General features: G+C 37.9%; 1 protein-coding gene across 6 annotated transcripts in view; it reads right to left on the bottom strand.

Annotated features, from left to right (window-relative positions):
• Positions 1-18,074, bottom strand: part of RAI1 (retinoic acid induced 1) — a 602,776-nt gene that overhangs the window by 95,545 nt on the left and 489,157 nt on the right. For all 6 annotated transcript variants that reach the window (XM_053694390.1, XM_053694387.1, XM_053694388.1 and 3 more), the window contains one exon: positions 7,265-12,626. In XM_053694390.1, the coding sequence (XP_053550365.1) occupies positions 7,265-12,610 (5,346 nt within the window). In that variant the 5' untranslated portion in view covers positions 12,611-12,626. The remainder of the gene's footprint in view (positions 1-7,264; positions 12,627-18,074) is intronic.

Genomic DNA, 18,074 nt, shown 5'->3' with positions numbered 1-18,074 from the left:
TTGTAAGTAATCTATATTTACACCAGGTGGTACTAATGAGTATAATGTGCAAGTAATCTCTATTTACACCAGGTGGTGCTAATGAGTATAATGTGCAAGTAATCTCTATTTACACCAGGTAGTGCTAATGAGTATAATGTGCAAGTATTATCTATTTCCACCAGGTGATGCAAATGAGTATAATGTGCAAGTAATCTCTACACCAGGTGGACATGAGTATAATTTGTAAGTAATCTATATTTACACCAGGTGGTACTAATGAGTATAATGTGCAAGTAATATCTATTTACACCAGGTGGTGCTAATGAGTATAATGTGCAAGTAATTACTATTTCCACCAGGTGATGCTAATGAGTATAATGTGCAAGTAATCTTTATTTACACCAGGTGGTGCTAATGAGTATAATATGCAAGTAATTACTATTTACACCAGGTGATGCTAATGAGTATAATGTGCAAGTAATCTCTATTTACACCAGGTGGTACTAATGAGTATAATGTGCAAGTAATTACTATTTACACCAGGTGGGGCTAATGAGTATAATATGCAAATAATATCTATTTACACAGGTGGTGCTAATGAGTATAATGTGCAAGTAATCTCTATTTACACCAGGTGGTACTAATGAGTATAATGTGCAAGTAATTACTATTTACACCAGGTGGGGCTAATGAGTATAATGTGCAAATAATATCTATTTACACAGGTGGGGCTAATGAGTATAATGTGCAAGTAATTACTATTTACACCAGGCGATGGTAATGAGTATAATGTGCAAGTAATCTCTATTTACACCAGGTAGTGCTAATGAGTATAATGTGCAAGTATTATCTATTTCCACCAGGTGATGCAAATGAGTATAATGTGCAAGTAATCTCTACACCAGGTGGACATGAGTATAATTTGTAAGTAATCTATATTTACACCAGGTGGTACTAATGAGTATAATGTGCAAGTAATATCTATTTACACCAGGTGGTGCTAATGAGTATAATGTGCAAGTAATTACTATTTCCACCAGGTGATGCTAATGAGTATAATGTGCAAGTAATCTCTATTTACACCAGGTAGTGCTAATGAGTATAATATGCAAGTAATTACTATTTACACCAGGTGATGCTAATGAGTATAATGTGCAAGTAATCTCTATTCACACCAGGTGGTACTAATGAGTATAATGTGCAAGTAATTACTATTTACACCAGGTGGGGCTAATGAGTATAATATGCAAATAATATCTATTTACACAGGTGGTGCTAATGAGTATAATGTGCAAGTAATCTATATTTACACCAGGTGGTACTAATGAGTATAATGTGCAAGTAATTACTATTTACACCAGGTGGGGCTAATGAGTATAATGTGCAAATAATATCTATTTACACAGGTGGGGCTAATGAGTATAATGTGCAAGTAATTACTATTTACACCAGGCGATGGTAATGAGTATAATGTGCAAGTAATCTCTATTTACACCAGGTAGTGCTAATGAGTATAATGTGCAAGTATTATCTATTTCCACCAGGTGGTACTAATGAGTATAATGTGCAAGTAATCTCTATTTACACCAGGTGGTGCTAATGAGTATAATGTGCAAGTAATCTCTATTTGCACCAGGTGGTGCTAATGAGTATAATGTGCAAGTATTATCTATTTCCACCAGGCGATGCAAATGAGTATAATGAGTATAATTTGTAAGTAATCTATATTTACACCAGGTGGTACTAATGAGTATAATGTGCAAGTAATCTCTATTTACACCAGGTGGTGCTAATGAGTATAATGTGCAAGTAATCTCTATTTACACCAGGTAGTGCTAATGAGTATAATGTGCAAGTATTATCTATTTCCACCAGGTGATGCAAATGAGTATAATGTGCAAGTAATCTCTACACCAGGTGGACATGAGTATAATTTGTAAGTAATCTATATTTACACCAGGTGGTACTAATGAGTATAATGTGCAAGTAATATCTATTTACACCAGGTGGTGCTAATGAGTATAATGTGCAAGTAATTACTATTTCCACCAGGTGATGCTAATGAGTATAATGTGCAAGTAATCTCTATTTACACCAGGTAGTGCTAATGAGTATAATATGCAAGTAATTACTATTTACACCAGGTGATGCTAATGAGTATAATGTGCAAGTAATCTCTATTCACACCAGGTGGTACTAATGAGTATAATGTGCAAGTAATTACTATTTACACCAGGTGGGGCTAATGAGTATAATATGCAAATAATATCTATTTACACAGGTGGTGCTAATGAGTATAATGTGCAAGTAATCTCTATTTACACCAGGTGGTACTAATGAGTATAATGTGCAAGTAATTACTATTTACACCAGGTGGGGCTAATGAGTATAATGTGCAAATAATATCTATTTACACAGGTGGGGCTAATGAGTATAATGTGCAAGTAATTACTATTTACACCAGGCGATGGTAATGAGTATAATGTGCAAGTAATCTCTATTTACACCAGGTAGTGCTAATGAGTATAATGTGCAAGTATTATCTATTTCCACCAGGTGATGCAAATGAGTATAATGTGCAAGTAATCTCTACACCAGGTGGACATGGGTATAATTTGTAAGTAATCTATATAAGTAATGTATATTTACACCAGGTGGTACTAATGAGTATAATGTGCAAGTAATATCTATTTACACCAGGTGGTGCTAATGAGTATAATGTGCAAGTAATCTCTATTTACACCAGGTGGTGCTAATGAGTATAATGTGCAAGTAATATCTATTTACACCAGGTGGACATAATGAGTATAATGTGTAAATAATCTTTATTTACACCAGGTGGTACTAATGAGTATAATGTGCAAGTAATATCTATTTACACCAGGTGGTGCTAATGAGTATAATGTGCAAGTAATCTCTATTTACACCAGGTGATGCAAATGAGTATAATATGCAAGTAATCTTTACACCAGGTGGACATGAGTATAATTTGTAAATAATCTATATTTACACCAGGTGGTACTAATGAGTATAATGTGCAAGTAATATCTATTTACACCAGGTGGTGCTGAGTATAATGTGCAAGTAATCTCTATTTACACCAGGTGGTGCTAAGGAGTATAATGTGCAAGTAATCTCTATTTACACCAGGTGGTGCTAATGAGTATAATGTGCAAGTAATATCTATTTACACCAGGTGGACATAATGAGTATAATGTGTAAATAATCTTTATTTACACCAGGTGGGGCTAATGAGTATAATGTGCAAGTAATCTCTAAACCAGGTGGACATGAGTATAATTTGTAAGTAATCTATATTTACAGCAGGTGGTGCTAATGAGTATAATGTGCAAGTAATCTCTATTTACAGCAGGTGGTGCTAATGAGTATAATGTGCAAGTAATCTCTATTTACACCAGGTGGTGCTAATGAGTATAATGTGCAAGTAATCTCTATTTACACCAGGTGGTGCTAATGAGTATAATGTGCAAGTAATATCTATTTACACCAGGTGGACATAATGCGTATAATGTGTAAATAATCTTTATTTACACCAGGTGGTACTAATGAGTATAATGTACAAGTAATATCTATTTACACCAGGTGGTGCTAATGAGTATAATGTGCAAGTAATCTCTATTTACACCAGGTGGTGCTAATGAGTATAATGTGCAAGTAATATCTATTTCCACCAGGTGATGCAAATGAGTACAATGTGCAAGTAATCTCTACACCAGGTGGCCATAATGAGTATAATTTGTAAGTAATCTATATTTACACCAGGTGGTATTAATGAGTATAATGTGCAAGTAATCTCTATTTAAACCAGGTGGTACTAATGAGTATAATGTGCAAGTAATATCTATTTACACCAGGTGGACATAATGAGTATAATGTGTAAATAATCTTTATTTACACCAGGTGGGGCTAATGAGTATAATGTGCAAGTAATTACTATTTACACCAGGTGGTACTAATGAGTATAATGTGCAAGTAATTACTATTTACACCAGGTGGGGGTAATGGGATTAATGTACAGGTAATCTTTATTTACACCAGGTGGGGCTAATGAGTATAATGTACTAGTAATTACTATTTACATCAGGTGGTACACATGAGTATAATTTGCTAGTAATTACTATTTACATCAATTGGGGATAATGAGTATATTGTGCAATTAATTACTATTTACACCAGGTGGTGCTAATGAGTATAATGTGCAAGTAATCTCTATTTACACCAGGTGGTGCTAATGAGTATAATGTGCAAGTAATCTCTATTTCCACCAGGTGATGCAAATGAGTATAATATGCAAGTAATCTCTACACCAGGTGGACATAATGAGTATAATTTGTAAGTAATCTATATTTACACCAGGTGGTATTAATGAGTATAATGTGCAAGTAATCTCTATTTAAACCAGGTGGTGCTAATGAGTATAATGTGCAAGTAATATCTATTTACACCAGGTGGACATAATGAGTATAATGCGTAAATAATCTTTATTTACACCAGGTGGGGCTAATGAGTATAATGTGCAAGTAATTACTATTTACACCAGGTGGTACTAATGAGTATAATGTGCAAGTAATTACTATTTACACCAGGTGGGGGTAATGGGATTAATGTACAGGTAATCTTTATTTACACCAGGTGGGGCTAATGAGTATAATGTACTAGTAATTACTATTTACATCAGGTGGTACACATGAGTATAATGTGCAAGTCATCTCTATTTACACCAGGTGGAGCTAATGAGTATACCGTGCAAGTAATTACTATTTACACGAGGTGGTGCTAATGAGTATAATGTGCAAGTAATCACTATTTACACCAGGTGGGGCTGAGTATAATGTGGAAGTAATTACTATTTACATCAGGTGGTGCTAATGACTATAATGTGTAACTAATATCTATTTACACTAGGTGGGGCTAATGAGTATAATGTGGAAGTAATCTCTATTTACACCAGGTGGTGCGAATGAGTATAATGTGCAAGTAATTACTATTTACATCAGGTGGTGCTAATGACTATAATGTGTAACTAATATCTATTTACACCAGGTGGGGCTAATGAGTATAATGTGGAAGTAATCTATATTTACACCAGGTGGGGCTAATGAGTATAATGTGCAAGTAATCTCTATTTACACCAGGTGGGGCTAATGAGTATAATGTGCAAGTAATCTCTATTTACACCAGGCGGGGCTAATGAGTATACTGTGCAAGTAATCTCTATTTACACCAGTCGGGGCTAATGAGTATAATGTGCAAGTAATCTCTATTTACACCAGGCGGGGCTAATGAGTATACTGTGCAAGTAATCTCTATTTACACCAGGCGGGGCTAATGAGTATACTGTGCAAGTAATCTCTATTTACACCAGGCAAGGCTAATGAGTATAATGTGCAAGTAATATCTACTTGTGGCTAATGAGAATAATGTGCAGGTAATAACACACACCATTGGTAGCTAATGGATATAACGTACAAGGAATTTCTAATTGCACATTGTTATACGCTGAGCAGAAAGTGTGAATCTCTGTATCAAATGTGATTCCTATGCAGAATGTACAAGTGTCCTATGAGTATACTGTGTGACTTGGTTATAGAGCCAAAGAATTGTATGTAGGATATATATATATATATATATATATATATATATATGAAATTCAATTAACACTCCTGATTTTATTATATATTATAGGAGAGTTAATACTTCTTCAAAACCTTAAACTATTCTGCAGTTATATCGTCTTCTGTTTTCTATGCAGTATGCACAAACAGTCTGTAAGGGTGTTAAGCACAACGCTCCCCTAATTTTCATTTAAAGAGACATACCAGCCAAGGTTGGAATCCACATGGATGCATTTCAGTTATTTTTGTAATATACATGTAAAAAAGCTATAGCTGTGCTAAAAGTGTATTTAAGTATGCACTGTGCACCAGCATTTTAAACACAGAACTTGCTCAGAGAGCCTAAGGTTATTGTATCGCCTGGTAATGACTCAATTTGTTAATTGCTGACATGATACAAGCCCCACTTGTGCTCTGAGCAGCTGCAGTATTTAAAATGCTGGTGCACTGACAATATCTAGCTATGCTTCACATGCACGTGCAGAGAAAAATGCTTTTCTTGAAGCCTTTTTGCCTATACATGAATATTGTAAATGTGTTTCTATTCAAAGATGTAATTCAACTATGTGCATATAAATTTTGTCCGGAATGTCCCTTTAATGTCAAGCAACCTGGTCATTTTTATACAAAAATGAGTCTCTGAGTATGTTGCTTAGCAACACTACTAAGATGGTGTAAAACCCTCACATGTGACCTACTCAGCTGAAACAGACATGTACTAAACAAATTACATCAGACTCCTATGTTCAGGTCATATATTTTCCTTCATGATTTAAACAATACATTTATATAATTAATTAATTATTATTGTAATATATATTTCACTATTTAATGCATTAAAGGGGCATAAAAGTCTGGAAGCAAGCTGGTTATTGGCTTGGCTGTGTTTAGCTAGGACTAATTAGTGCAGGGGGTTTCACATAGTTATATGCAAAGCAACAGTACCACAGTTAGAATGCTCTAACTTTTTATGCCTTTTAAAGGGACAGTGTACACCGATTTTGTTTTTTTGGCCCCTGTAAGGGAGTGTGGGACAAAGTATAACTTTGAAACAAATGAAAGAGGTTTAGTTTTTGTACCTATCTTTTTAGTGAATGTGTTAAAGGAACACTGAACCCAAATTTGTTATTTTATGATTCAGATAGAGCAGGCAATTTTAAGCAACTTTCTAATTTACTCCTATTGTCATTTTTTCTTCATTCTCTTGCTATCTTTATTTAAAAAGAAGGCAAGCTTTTTTTTTTGTTTCAGGACTCTGGTCAGCACTTTTTTATTGGTGGGTGAATATATCCACCAATCAGCAAGAACAACCCAGATTGTTCACCAAAAATGGGCCGGCATCTAAACTTACATTGTTGCATTTCAAATAAAGATACCAAGAGAATGAAGAAAATTTGATAATAGGAGTAAATTAGAAAGTTGCTTAAAATTGCCTGCTCTATCTGAATCACGAAACAAAAAAAATGAGTTCAGTATCCCTTTAAACAGAATAACAAAGAAACTGAAGTTCCGTGCATACTGTATAACTGTAAAATGTCCACGCTATTCTCTGTGTGTGTGTACACGGCACAGCAAATTATACTGTACAATATAAAAAAACAAATACATAAAAGGAAACATATATTAGTTATTTAGGGAAAACGTACCCCTGTGGCTGCCATCTGAATAGCCTCGTGTACTCCATACAATTTCCCTGCCACCAGGTAAACTCCGCTGGTCCAAACAGCACAGGCCTCGTGTACCCAGTGCTCCTTTGTTTCTGTAGTTGTTTCCAAGGGTGGGGGCTCTGGGTTCTTGCTGCACTGATGCCTCTTGGGTTTCTCAGCCCCCATCACCTCTGTCTTTTTGCTGCAGCAATAACAGCTTGGGAGTTTTCTTAACAGGCTACGGGCACTGGAACGCAGACTGTTATGTTTGGCTGGGTCAACAGCTCCACTGTCCAGACAAAACGGTTTCCCAATCCCTGTTGTGCACACACTGTCTGCTGCCTTGAGTGACCTTTCCACTAAAGTCTCTTCTGCTCTTAATTTATCTTTTGGCCTGATTTTCTTGGTGGGAAGACAGTCCACTGGGTAATAAGGCCCACACAAATCTCCTAAGTCTTTATAATTGGCTGGACATTGACAAAGGCAACAGACAAGACAACCCGTGGTCATAGCCTTGGACACAAGAGGCCCTAACTGCATCCTAGAAGAAATGGGCAAAGAACCTGGGCTAGCAAAAGACTGAGTGGGAGTTACTGTACGAGTTGTGTTCCTCTCTTTAAGTAACCTGGTCTCTTCTCCAACAGTGTTGATTACTGTGCAAGTTGTAGTGAACTCATTTCTTTTCTCTACTTGAACATATGGGGAAAACAATTGGGATCTACTCTCTGTCCTCACAGGTTTAGAGGACACATACTTGAGCTTGATTTCTGGCTCTTTGGGGCTAATTAGGGGAGCACTACGCCTTGTTGTCCTGCGTTTACCACCAACTCGGTTTGTAGATTTGCTCAGAGAAGATGACTTACGCTGTCTCTTAGTGTAGCCATTGAATGTGGGATACTTTGCTTTCTTTCTAGTCCTTGTTTGAGATGAAAGCTGCTTGGTTGCATTAGGTAGACTTGAGCACTGCTTGACTTTTGTCTGTTTGTACTCATTGGGCGGATGTTTGCTGGCTAACAGGACACTTTTTGAGGCAGCCTTTTCTCTAGACGTAAGATGCACAGAAGGAGAAGATACACATTTCTTTGCTGATGTTTTGGATGTGCTCATGGCACCTCTGGATCTCCCTCTCTTGAGTCTTTGTTTTGGATCAATGCTTAGTCTTTTGGCATTGGGAGATTTTCTTTCTGGTTCAGCCAATATGTGTGTGCCTAACTCACTGTGCAAGGACACTGATCTCCCCTTTTTTTTGTGCGCTGGTTTTCCTTTCAAAGATCTACTGTTTGAACCACTGCAGTTTAAAGAGTGCAGATCGGACTCTGATTTGGTATGAGAATTCTGGGTCATGTCTTGGTTCAATGTCTTCATTTCAGAATCCTCCAAAAGTGAGCTAGAAGCTGCTAGATCACTTCCATGCACAAGAATGCTACTACTATTGGTCACAGGGCAGGTGGACCCTGCACCAGTGCTTCCTTGCTTCTTCTGATTTGGTGAAGTAATTTTTTGTACTATTGCCTCCATTTTTAGACCTCTACCTTTCCTAGGTGGCAGGACTTTTGTTTTAATGGCACTTCCGTAAGATCGAGAACCAATTTTTAAACAGACCTCCTGAGTTGTTCGTACTGAAGTGCTGTTTAGGATGACTTTGCAAGCCTTTTTTGCAGCAATCGTTAATTTGACCTTTGTTTTTTTTGTTGACTTAATTTTCTTGAATAATTTTGGAGGCGTTTCAGGTTTTTCTACTTTTTCTTTTTTGTGGCGTAAAATCACATTTTTCTTTTTGGCTGGTATTGGAGAAATGAAGTTGGGTTTTCTTTTTAGAGAGTGCAATGTTCGCTCAGAATTCTTAACATTTATTCCAATGCCTGAATTTGAAAGCTTCATTTTTTGTCTTACTTTTGGCATTATCTTTAATGTCTCTGATACTGTGCAATTGCTTGCAATTATCTTTTTCAAGGCAGAACGTTTTTTTAGCCCCAATTTTATTCCCTTCCTTCCTTTTTTCCTTTTAGTTTGGAAGAGCTCCTCTTTCTTGTTCCTAGACCTCAATATCATAGACCTTTCATCTTTTTTAAGTTTACAACTTATTTCCTTATCTTTCTTTGTATTAGCAAGGTGCCTCAATGACTTTTTTTGAAACACAAAAGCACTCTGGTCATTTGAAGAGGTCATGACTTTGACAGCTGTCTTGCCACTTCTTCTACCAGCTTTAAAAGGGCCTCTTTGAATTACTCCAAATGGCCCTCTTTTAGTAAGCTTCTCCTGAAGAGGTGCCTTCAGTCCTAAAATCGGTCCATGTACTTGAGGCTCCACCTTTGCAGTAGAGGAGCGCGTGCACATCCTGGCTGGCATGTCTTCTGTTGGAACTTTTGCCACAATAATTGGCATTATCAAATTCACCTCATTTGCTTGGCTCTTCTCTTCATTTGAAGCTCCAATTACATCAACAGAAGTATTCTTAAAAACATTATCTAGCTCAGTGGCTTTAGATATTCTACTCTGATTTCTTCTACGGCGGACTGGTTTACTCTTAAGCTCCTCTTCAGCTTTTATTAACAGTTGATTATCCTCTGTATTAACACAGGTTTCTTCAATCTTTTCAGGGACTGAATGCTGCACCATGCTGGTTTCTGTAGTTTCAGCATCCGGCTCACTCTTTTCTTTTATATCCTCCACAGTTTTAATGTGTGGCAGAGTTGACTCAAACCAGCTTTTAACTTTGGACTCTGTGCCCACAGCTGGACCAAGTAGGCTTATAGAGTGACCAGACAAATGAGAAGATGGTACAGAGTTTTCCTTCTCCTCTGTACTTGGGATTTCTACAGATCCTGGAGTATTGATAGAAGATAATTCTTCTGAAACCACTAAAGGCTTTGGAGTTGACACGTCATATATAAATGATTTTCTGTCAGAAAAATCACACAAAGAAGCATAATCTTCTGGTTCAAGATTGGATTCTTTTTGGGATGGAATATCAGGAATATCTTGAAATTCATCTTCAGTGTAACAGTCTCTTGTATCTTCCAGCCACTTCTCATTGTCTGCTTTACTGACATCTTCAAATGACAAATCATCTGCCCCTTCTTTGTTGAACTCTTCTCCAGAGTCATTTTCCAATGGTGTTTCCACATCAGGCACATCAAGCTGACAGTCAATTTTACTTTCCTTACTCTGAAACAAACCTTTGTGGAGATCTGATGAGTGCAGGCTCAGCTCTAACTCCTTCCATCTTAGGCATGATTCATTTAAGTTTTTATCTGTCCAGTCAAAAGGGTCAGTAGTCTTTGAGCAGTTTGTATCTGTTGTTGTATTAGAATAGGGGGTATAACTGGCACTAGAAGTAGCAGCCTTAACAATAGTTTCAGAACTAAACTCCAAAGAATTCTCTGCCTTGATGGATTTTGTTGGCTCTGATGAAATCAGCTCTTTGTCACAAGACTTGGCTCTGAAATCTGTGTTATTGTGGTTAGTCAATTCAGTTGTCTCTATATTGCTTTTTTTAAAAGCTTCAGTAAAATCTTCTAAATTCCTCTTGTTGGACCAAGTGCTTTTAACGACAGAATCCACACAGTCTGTGTGGTTTTCTAAGTGGAAGGGTGATTTTGAAGAATCATTATCAAGCACAGGGGAATCAGCCCAAGCTTTCTCTGCCTTCTCATTTTCAATTGCATCTTGCAGTGCAATGATTTCTGTAGACAGCTCCTCTTGGGACAAAGCATTCACAAGTAAATGTGGGCACTCCCTCTCACTGCTCACCAGCTTTGCAAATGTCTCTAAAGGGAGGCTAGCATGAATACTCTGGAAGGAATCATTGGACTTTGATGACATGTTGTCTGGTGAAGTCACAGAACATGTGGAAATGGATTCTGTTTTCATTTTGGAGTTATTAGCTCTCCCTGGACTCTGGCTTGGACCACAGCACAAGTAATTCCTTTCAATGTGGTCCTCTGAGCCACTGAGGTAGTCTCCATCTTGAATCTCTGTATGTACAGACTGTGGTGTTCCCAGAGTCTCAGACAGAGGGGTTCCCAATTGTTCAGTAGAATATGTGGTGCTCTCAGGACTGCAGTGTTGCCCCTTCATTTGTTCAGAAGTTCTTGGAGATGTTTTAATTCCTTTCTTCTGTGGGATGCCAGCCTTTGACATCAGAATTTGTTGCACTGTGCTAGATATGTTTTCTACTTGTGAAGTAAGAGCTGTGAGACTCTGAAGACTGAGGTCAGACAACAAAGTCTCTGGGATTTTGTCATTTTGCAAACTTTTGCTTTGTGACTCTGGACTAGAAGTTCCTGTGGGTGAGGGATTCAGGAGGGGCATATAATGACTGTGATCAGACATACCTAAAGGGAATGAGCCAGTGTTGTGCTGTTGCTGCTGGTTATACTGGAAGTTCTCAAGGTTTGGCATAAGGGGAGATGGTGTAGAGCTATAAGATGGGGATCTGCCAACTGAACGACCAGGTGAATGATTGGCACTGGGGCTGAATGGTTGGTAATACTGTTCTGGAGTCCTACTGGGAGTCTCATTTTGGCAGTATGTTTGACCCTGTTGACTGTAATGTTGGTATTTTGCCATATTTTGGTAGTGCAGTGTTTCTTGGGCATGTTGACGTTGCTGCTGCTCATAGGATGTTAACCTAGTAGACTGGTATCCATGCATCGCTTGCACTCTCTGACCAGTATTAGCTATGGGGAGCTCATGAGGAGGATTGGAGGGTGCTGTACAGCTCTTAAAGGAGTGAGAAACTTGGCTGCCCCCAGCCACAGATGAATAGGTGGGGGACTGTGTGGGAAAACTCTGGTTGAAGTGGGGGGATTGGGAGAAAGAGAGGGGTGACGCCCTGACATCATTTTGTACCTTCTGTCTGGGCATCTTGGCATAGGACATTGTTGATTGCTGTTGGTGGTGCAGAGTTTGAGAGCGAAATGGGAGTTGGCGATTTGGATCTTGGTACCCTCTACCCTCCCCAGTTATCTTCTTTATAAGGTTTTCCTCATACTTTGCCCCAACCAAAGTCTGAGCTTGCCCCCAGTTCTGCATCCCATCCTCTCCTGAATACTGCGCAGGATACACACTGCCTTCTGGAAAACTGGCAAAGGAAACCCTGCCTTGAAGCTGCTGGACATTCATTTGTTTGTCCCCTCTGGGATATTTCTCTCCTGTGTTGTTTTCATAGCCCTGGTAGGATGGCTGGGTATAGTAGCCTTTAGTGACCTGTCTCTGACGCTCACAGTTGAGTCCCGGCTGACTTTGATGCCTGTAATTCTCCAGGCGTGAGGAATCCTGTGAAGTTGGTTGGTAGTTCTGCTGGTTGCCATGGAAACCACACCTTTCCCGAAAAGACTGCATGACTTGGGCTTGTTATCTGTGGAAGAAAAAAAAAACAGGAAGAATTCAGAATTTTTTCCCCTTCTTGTCCTAATGACTTTAATCCCTTGTCTACTAAAAAATATTACATTTTCCTATTTATCATGCTTTAAAGAAACACATTAATACAACATACTTTATTACAGCTTTCCCACATTTCACTGACAAACAAAAATAGCAATCCAAAAAACAGATATACTCTCCACTACTGGTCTAACCAATATTAGGTTCCTGCACCAAAAACCTCAGACAACAATATCCAAAAACAAAAACAAATGCAGCAGCACACCAGATAGCTCACATTTTCATTTGTTTATTAGGCATTAAACAAGTAGAGCAATGTTTTGGGCTACACACTCTTAATTATGCTCTAAATCACGTTCAAGCTCAAATTTGCCTTTCTATATTTCTTTGATGGGCCACGCTGTACTGACGAGAGTTTTTAGAAAACCTTGTCAGGAAAGAAAGCTTTAGATCATCAGGCCGATAGATTTGGGTTTAAAAGTTACAATATAGAGGGTTACACTTTCATGGAATGTGAAGTCAAGTTGCGGACCTCACTGCTCACAGAAGTTATGTCAACACTTTCACTAGCAGAATTTTTTTTACAATAAAAAAGCAAAGGTAAAGAATATTAGTTGTCTCACTATTATTTTTTTTCTTTTCTTCTTTTGTATGAACCGATGTGAACTAGTCTGTGAAGCTTAACACGGTAAATGACACATAGGGGCCCATTTATCAAGCTCTGTATAGAGCTTGAAGGGCCGTGTTTCTGGCGAGACCGCAGCTAAATAACCTGTCCACCTGCTCTGAGGAGGCAGACAGAGATTGCGTGAAATCAACCCGATCGAATACGATCGGGTTGATTGACACCCCCTGCTAGTGTATACATATATGTGATTCGCTGATGTCTGTCACATGGTAACAGGGGGGAAAGAGTTTGCAAATGTTTCAGAAAAAAAGCCTGCTCATTTGAAATTCAAAGTAAGTTCTATTGCATTGTCATTTTATTGTGCATCTGTTGATTTTACGGTCCTAAAGCTACAGTATCTTGCTTCAAATTTACAGCATATCTGTATGAATACACAGCCTATTTCAGGCCTTGATAAATAACTGGAGCAACTGCTCATAATATTTTAGTTTCAACTACTAACTTTTTGGATTCCTTATCATACATAACTATATAAAATCATTTATTGGCTCCTAATACCTTGTATGGCTGGCCCCTCAGTATACCCAAGTCTCAAATAAAATTAGGAATCCGCTGGCTAATGTTATTCAGCACTATCAAACTTTATTTAAAAGGAACATGATACCAAAATGCTGAATCACTTGAAAGTCATAAATAGCTCACTAGAAATATCACATGAGCATTTAAAAAAAGAATATATTTTACCTCAAAATGTTCTCAATAGCTAGATCCCATTGTAAAGAGATTTTAAAGGGAAATGAAACACAATTTTTTTCTTTCATGATTCAGAGCATGCAATTTTAAGCAACATTCTAATTTACTCTTATTATCAATTTTTTATTTAGCCACCAATCAGCAAGCGCTACCCAGGTGCTGAACCACCAAACATGGGCTGGCTCCTAAGCTTTACATTCCTGATTTTTCAAATAAAGATACCAAGAAAACGAAGAAAAAATTGATAATATAAGTAAATTAGAAAGCTGCTTAAAATTGCATGTTCTATCTGAATAATGAAAGAAAACATTTGGGTTTCATATCCCTTTTAGCAGTCAATCAGGATGCTTATCTTGGAAGATTTTGGTGAAATCCCATGAGATTACAGTAAAGCAAATGCTGAAGCTCATTGTCTGTTCTTTTTTTACCATGCAGATGACGGTAAAAATAATAGCTCGGGATCATAGAATCACTTACTCCGATGAGCTTAAGAAATTTTGAGGTAAAATATCTTCTTTTTTTTACATATAGATGTTCAGGTGATATTTTCAACTTTTTACAGTTATGTTGCATCACTTTCGAGTGATTTAGCATATGGGTATTATGTCCCTTTAAAGGGATACATAACCCAATTTTTGTCTTTTATGATTCAGATAGAGTATGCAATTTTAAGCAACTTTCTAAATCACTCCAATTATCAATTGTTCTTCGTTCTCTTGCTATCTTTATTTAAAAAGCAGGAATGTAAAGCGTAGGAACTGGTTAATTTTAGGTTCAGCACCCTGGATAGTGCTTGATTATTGGTGGCTACATTTAGCCACCAATAAGCATGCATAACCCAGGTCCTGAACCAAAAATGGGCCCGCTCCCTACAGATGTTTTAACTCTAATTCTTGCAAAGTTTCAGATTTTGTTTTTCAAACTCTCTCTGCCTAGCCTGCTCCAAATGCCAGCCGACATTGTGCACCTTTCCTTCTGCTTGTGTGCATCCAAGTGCGGGCATCATAAAATATCTCACGGCCTAAATATGGTCTCTAGTCTGCAGATCTCCCATGGGAACCCCAGTCTATGCCAATGCTTACGCACTGTTTATACAGCACATAACCCTGGAATTCTCTGTGTATGTTCACTGGTCTATGCAACTGAAATAGGCTTGTGCCAACTCTCTCTGGCTACACTGTAACCTTGTTAAACCAATGAGCAAAAAATACCTACTTACTTTCCAAAGAATTGCAGCAAAAAGGGAGCATATTTTTGTGAACAGCAACGTCCCAGGACTACAGAGTAAGCAAATAAAACTAAGAATGAACATTCGGAAATTAAAGGAATAGTTCAAATTAAAACTTTATGATTCAGATAAAGCAGCGATATTAAGCAACTTTCTAATTTACTCCAATTATCATTTTTTCTTCGTTCTCTTGGTATCTTTATTTTAAAAAGCAGGAATGTAAGCATAGGAGCTGGCCCATTTTTGGTTCAGCACCTGAGTAGAACTTTCTAATTGGTTTCTAAATGTAACCACCAATCAGCAAGCACAAAAAATGGTCCGGCTCCTAAGCTTACATTTAAATAAAGATACAGAGAGAACACCAAGATACCAAGAAACATTTATAATAGGAGCAAACTAGAAAGTTGCTTAAAATTGCCTGCTCTATCTGAATCATAAAAGTTTATTTTTGACTAGACTATCCCTTTAATTGGTATTACAGCTAAAAGTGCAATGTACATTAGTGCATTTTGGTTTGGAATTAAAGGGATATGAGACCCAATACTTTTCTTTCATGATTCAGATAGGGGATACAATTTTAAACAGCTTTCCAATTTACTTCTATTATTCAGTTTGCTTCAATCTTTTGGTATCCTTTGTCAAAATTCATACATAGGTAGGCTCAGGAGCTGAGAGCTAGCTGCTAATTGGTGGCAGCCTATATATGACTTTTGTCACTGGCTTACTGATGTGTACAGATTGCCCGCAAATGTGCAGGAGGCGGTATTGCACAAGGATTTCACACAGCGTATGCTGTTAGCATTTATCAATGTCGGACGGATATGATCCCCTACAGCGGATCATGTCTGCCCGGCACATGATAAATCGGCCCCAAAGAATGAAAGAGGTACATTATATTCGCCCAGTGGTTCATACTTGCTGTCAACATCTACATAATGATGTAAAGTGACATAAATAGAAAACAAAATGTATGCATACCAGATAAATCCCTTTCCTTCCTGGCAGGGAGAGTCCACGACTTCATTCCTTACTGTTGGGAAATACAACACCTGGCCACCAGGATGAGGCAAAAACACCCCAGCCAAAGGCTTAAATATCTCTCCCACTTCCCCTATCCCCCAGTCATTCTGCCGAGGGAACAAGGAAATGTAGGAGAAACATCAGGGTATAAAGGTGCCAGAAGAAATAATATAAAAAAGGAGCCGCTCAACAAAAATAAATTACGGGTGGGGTCGTGGAAAGGAATTTATCGGGTAAGCATAAATTATGTTTTCCTTCCATAAGGCAGGGAGGGTCCACAACTTCATTCCTTACTGTTGGGAAAACTATACCCAAGCTCCAGAGGACACTGAATGAATAACAAGAGGGAACAAAAGAGAGGCGGACCCAAATCTGAGGGCACCACAGCCTGCAAAACTTTTCTCCAGAAAGCTGCTTCAGCCGAAGCAAACACATCAAACTTGTAAAATTTAGAACAAGTGTGTAAGGAGGACCAGGTAGCCCCCTTACAAATCTGATCCATAGAGGCTTTGTATTTAAAAGCCCGGGAGAAAGCCACTACTCAAGTGAAATGAGCCGTTATCCTCTCAGGAGGCTGTTGTCCCGCTGTCTCATAAGCTAAGCTGATGACACTCCTCAACCAGAAAGATAGGGAAGTCGTAGTAGCCTTCTGCCCCTTACGCTTCCCCGTATAGATGACAAACAAAGAGGAAGATTGCCTGAATTCCTTAGTAGCTTGAAGATAGAATTTCATGGCACGAACCACATCTAGACTGTGAAGCAAGCGTTCCTTCGCTGAAGAAGGATTAGGACACAAAGAAGGAACAACAATTTCTTGATTAATGTTACGATCTGACACCACCTTAGGGAGGAACCCTAATAAAAAAGAACCTTCCAAGATAACAATTTAATGTCAACAGTATGCATAGGCTCAAACTGAGCCTGTTGCAAAACACTAAGAACAAGATTGAAGCTCCAAGGCGGAACCCCAGATCCAGGTCTGATCCTAGTCAGAGCGTTAACAAAAACCTGCATATCCAGAAGCTCAGCCAATCTCTTGTGCAGTAACACCGACAGGGCCAATATCTGTCCCTTCAGGGAATTAGCAGATAGACCCTTCTCTAGTCCATCATGTAGAAAAGATAAAATTCTGGCAACCTTAACCTTATACCAGGAAAAGCCACACTCTTTTTTTTTTTTTTTTTTTTTTTTTTTTAATTATTTTTATTGAGGTTCTGAAAAAGGCATACATAAGATGTGAAAAACATACACGGTGATAATGAAATGCTGGGAACATATAGTACAATTCTGTGTAACAGCATAATACAATTCTGAAAGGGAGAATGCAGAAGCATATTATACAAGTGTTATGCCTAACATTCTGTATGCCTCCTAACTAACAAAAGAGGCCACTCTCGGACCTCATTAATAGACACAGAACCATAGGTAGGGGGCTATGTCTAGCTGAGAGACCACTTTAGGATCTCTAAATGAGAACCTCTTTTTATATACATTTATTAACACCTCATATAGAAATATAGGGTAGTATAACGGTAAAAAAACTTGGTAAAGTTGTGTATAAATTTGGGATATTTAGTGTTATACGTTGTATCCTGGTAATTTTAATAGTTGAGAGATCTTTTGTGTAAATTGAATTAAGTAGACAAGAGAACATAAATGCGCATAGACAAGGTAACCTAATACATATAAAATATTAATAGCAAGGTACATCTTTCTGATAACTCAATGGGCCACTGTCGGACCTAATCTAGATACTAGTTCAAAATAGGGAAAGAAAGAATTTAGCATACTTA

Source organism: Bombina bombina, chromosome 11, assembly GCF_027579735.1.
Source record: "Bombina bombina isolate aBomBom1 chromosome 11, aBomBom1.pri, whole genome shotgun sequence".
NCBI lineage: Eukaryota > Metazoa > Chordata > Amphibia > Anura > Bombinatoridae > Bombina > Bombina bombina.
This window is presented reverse-complemented; position numbering and strand designations above follow the sequence as displayed.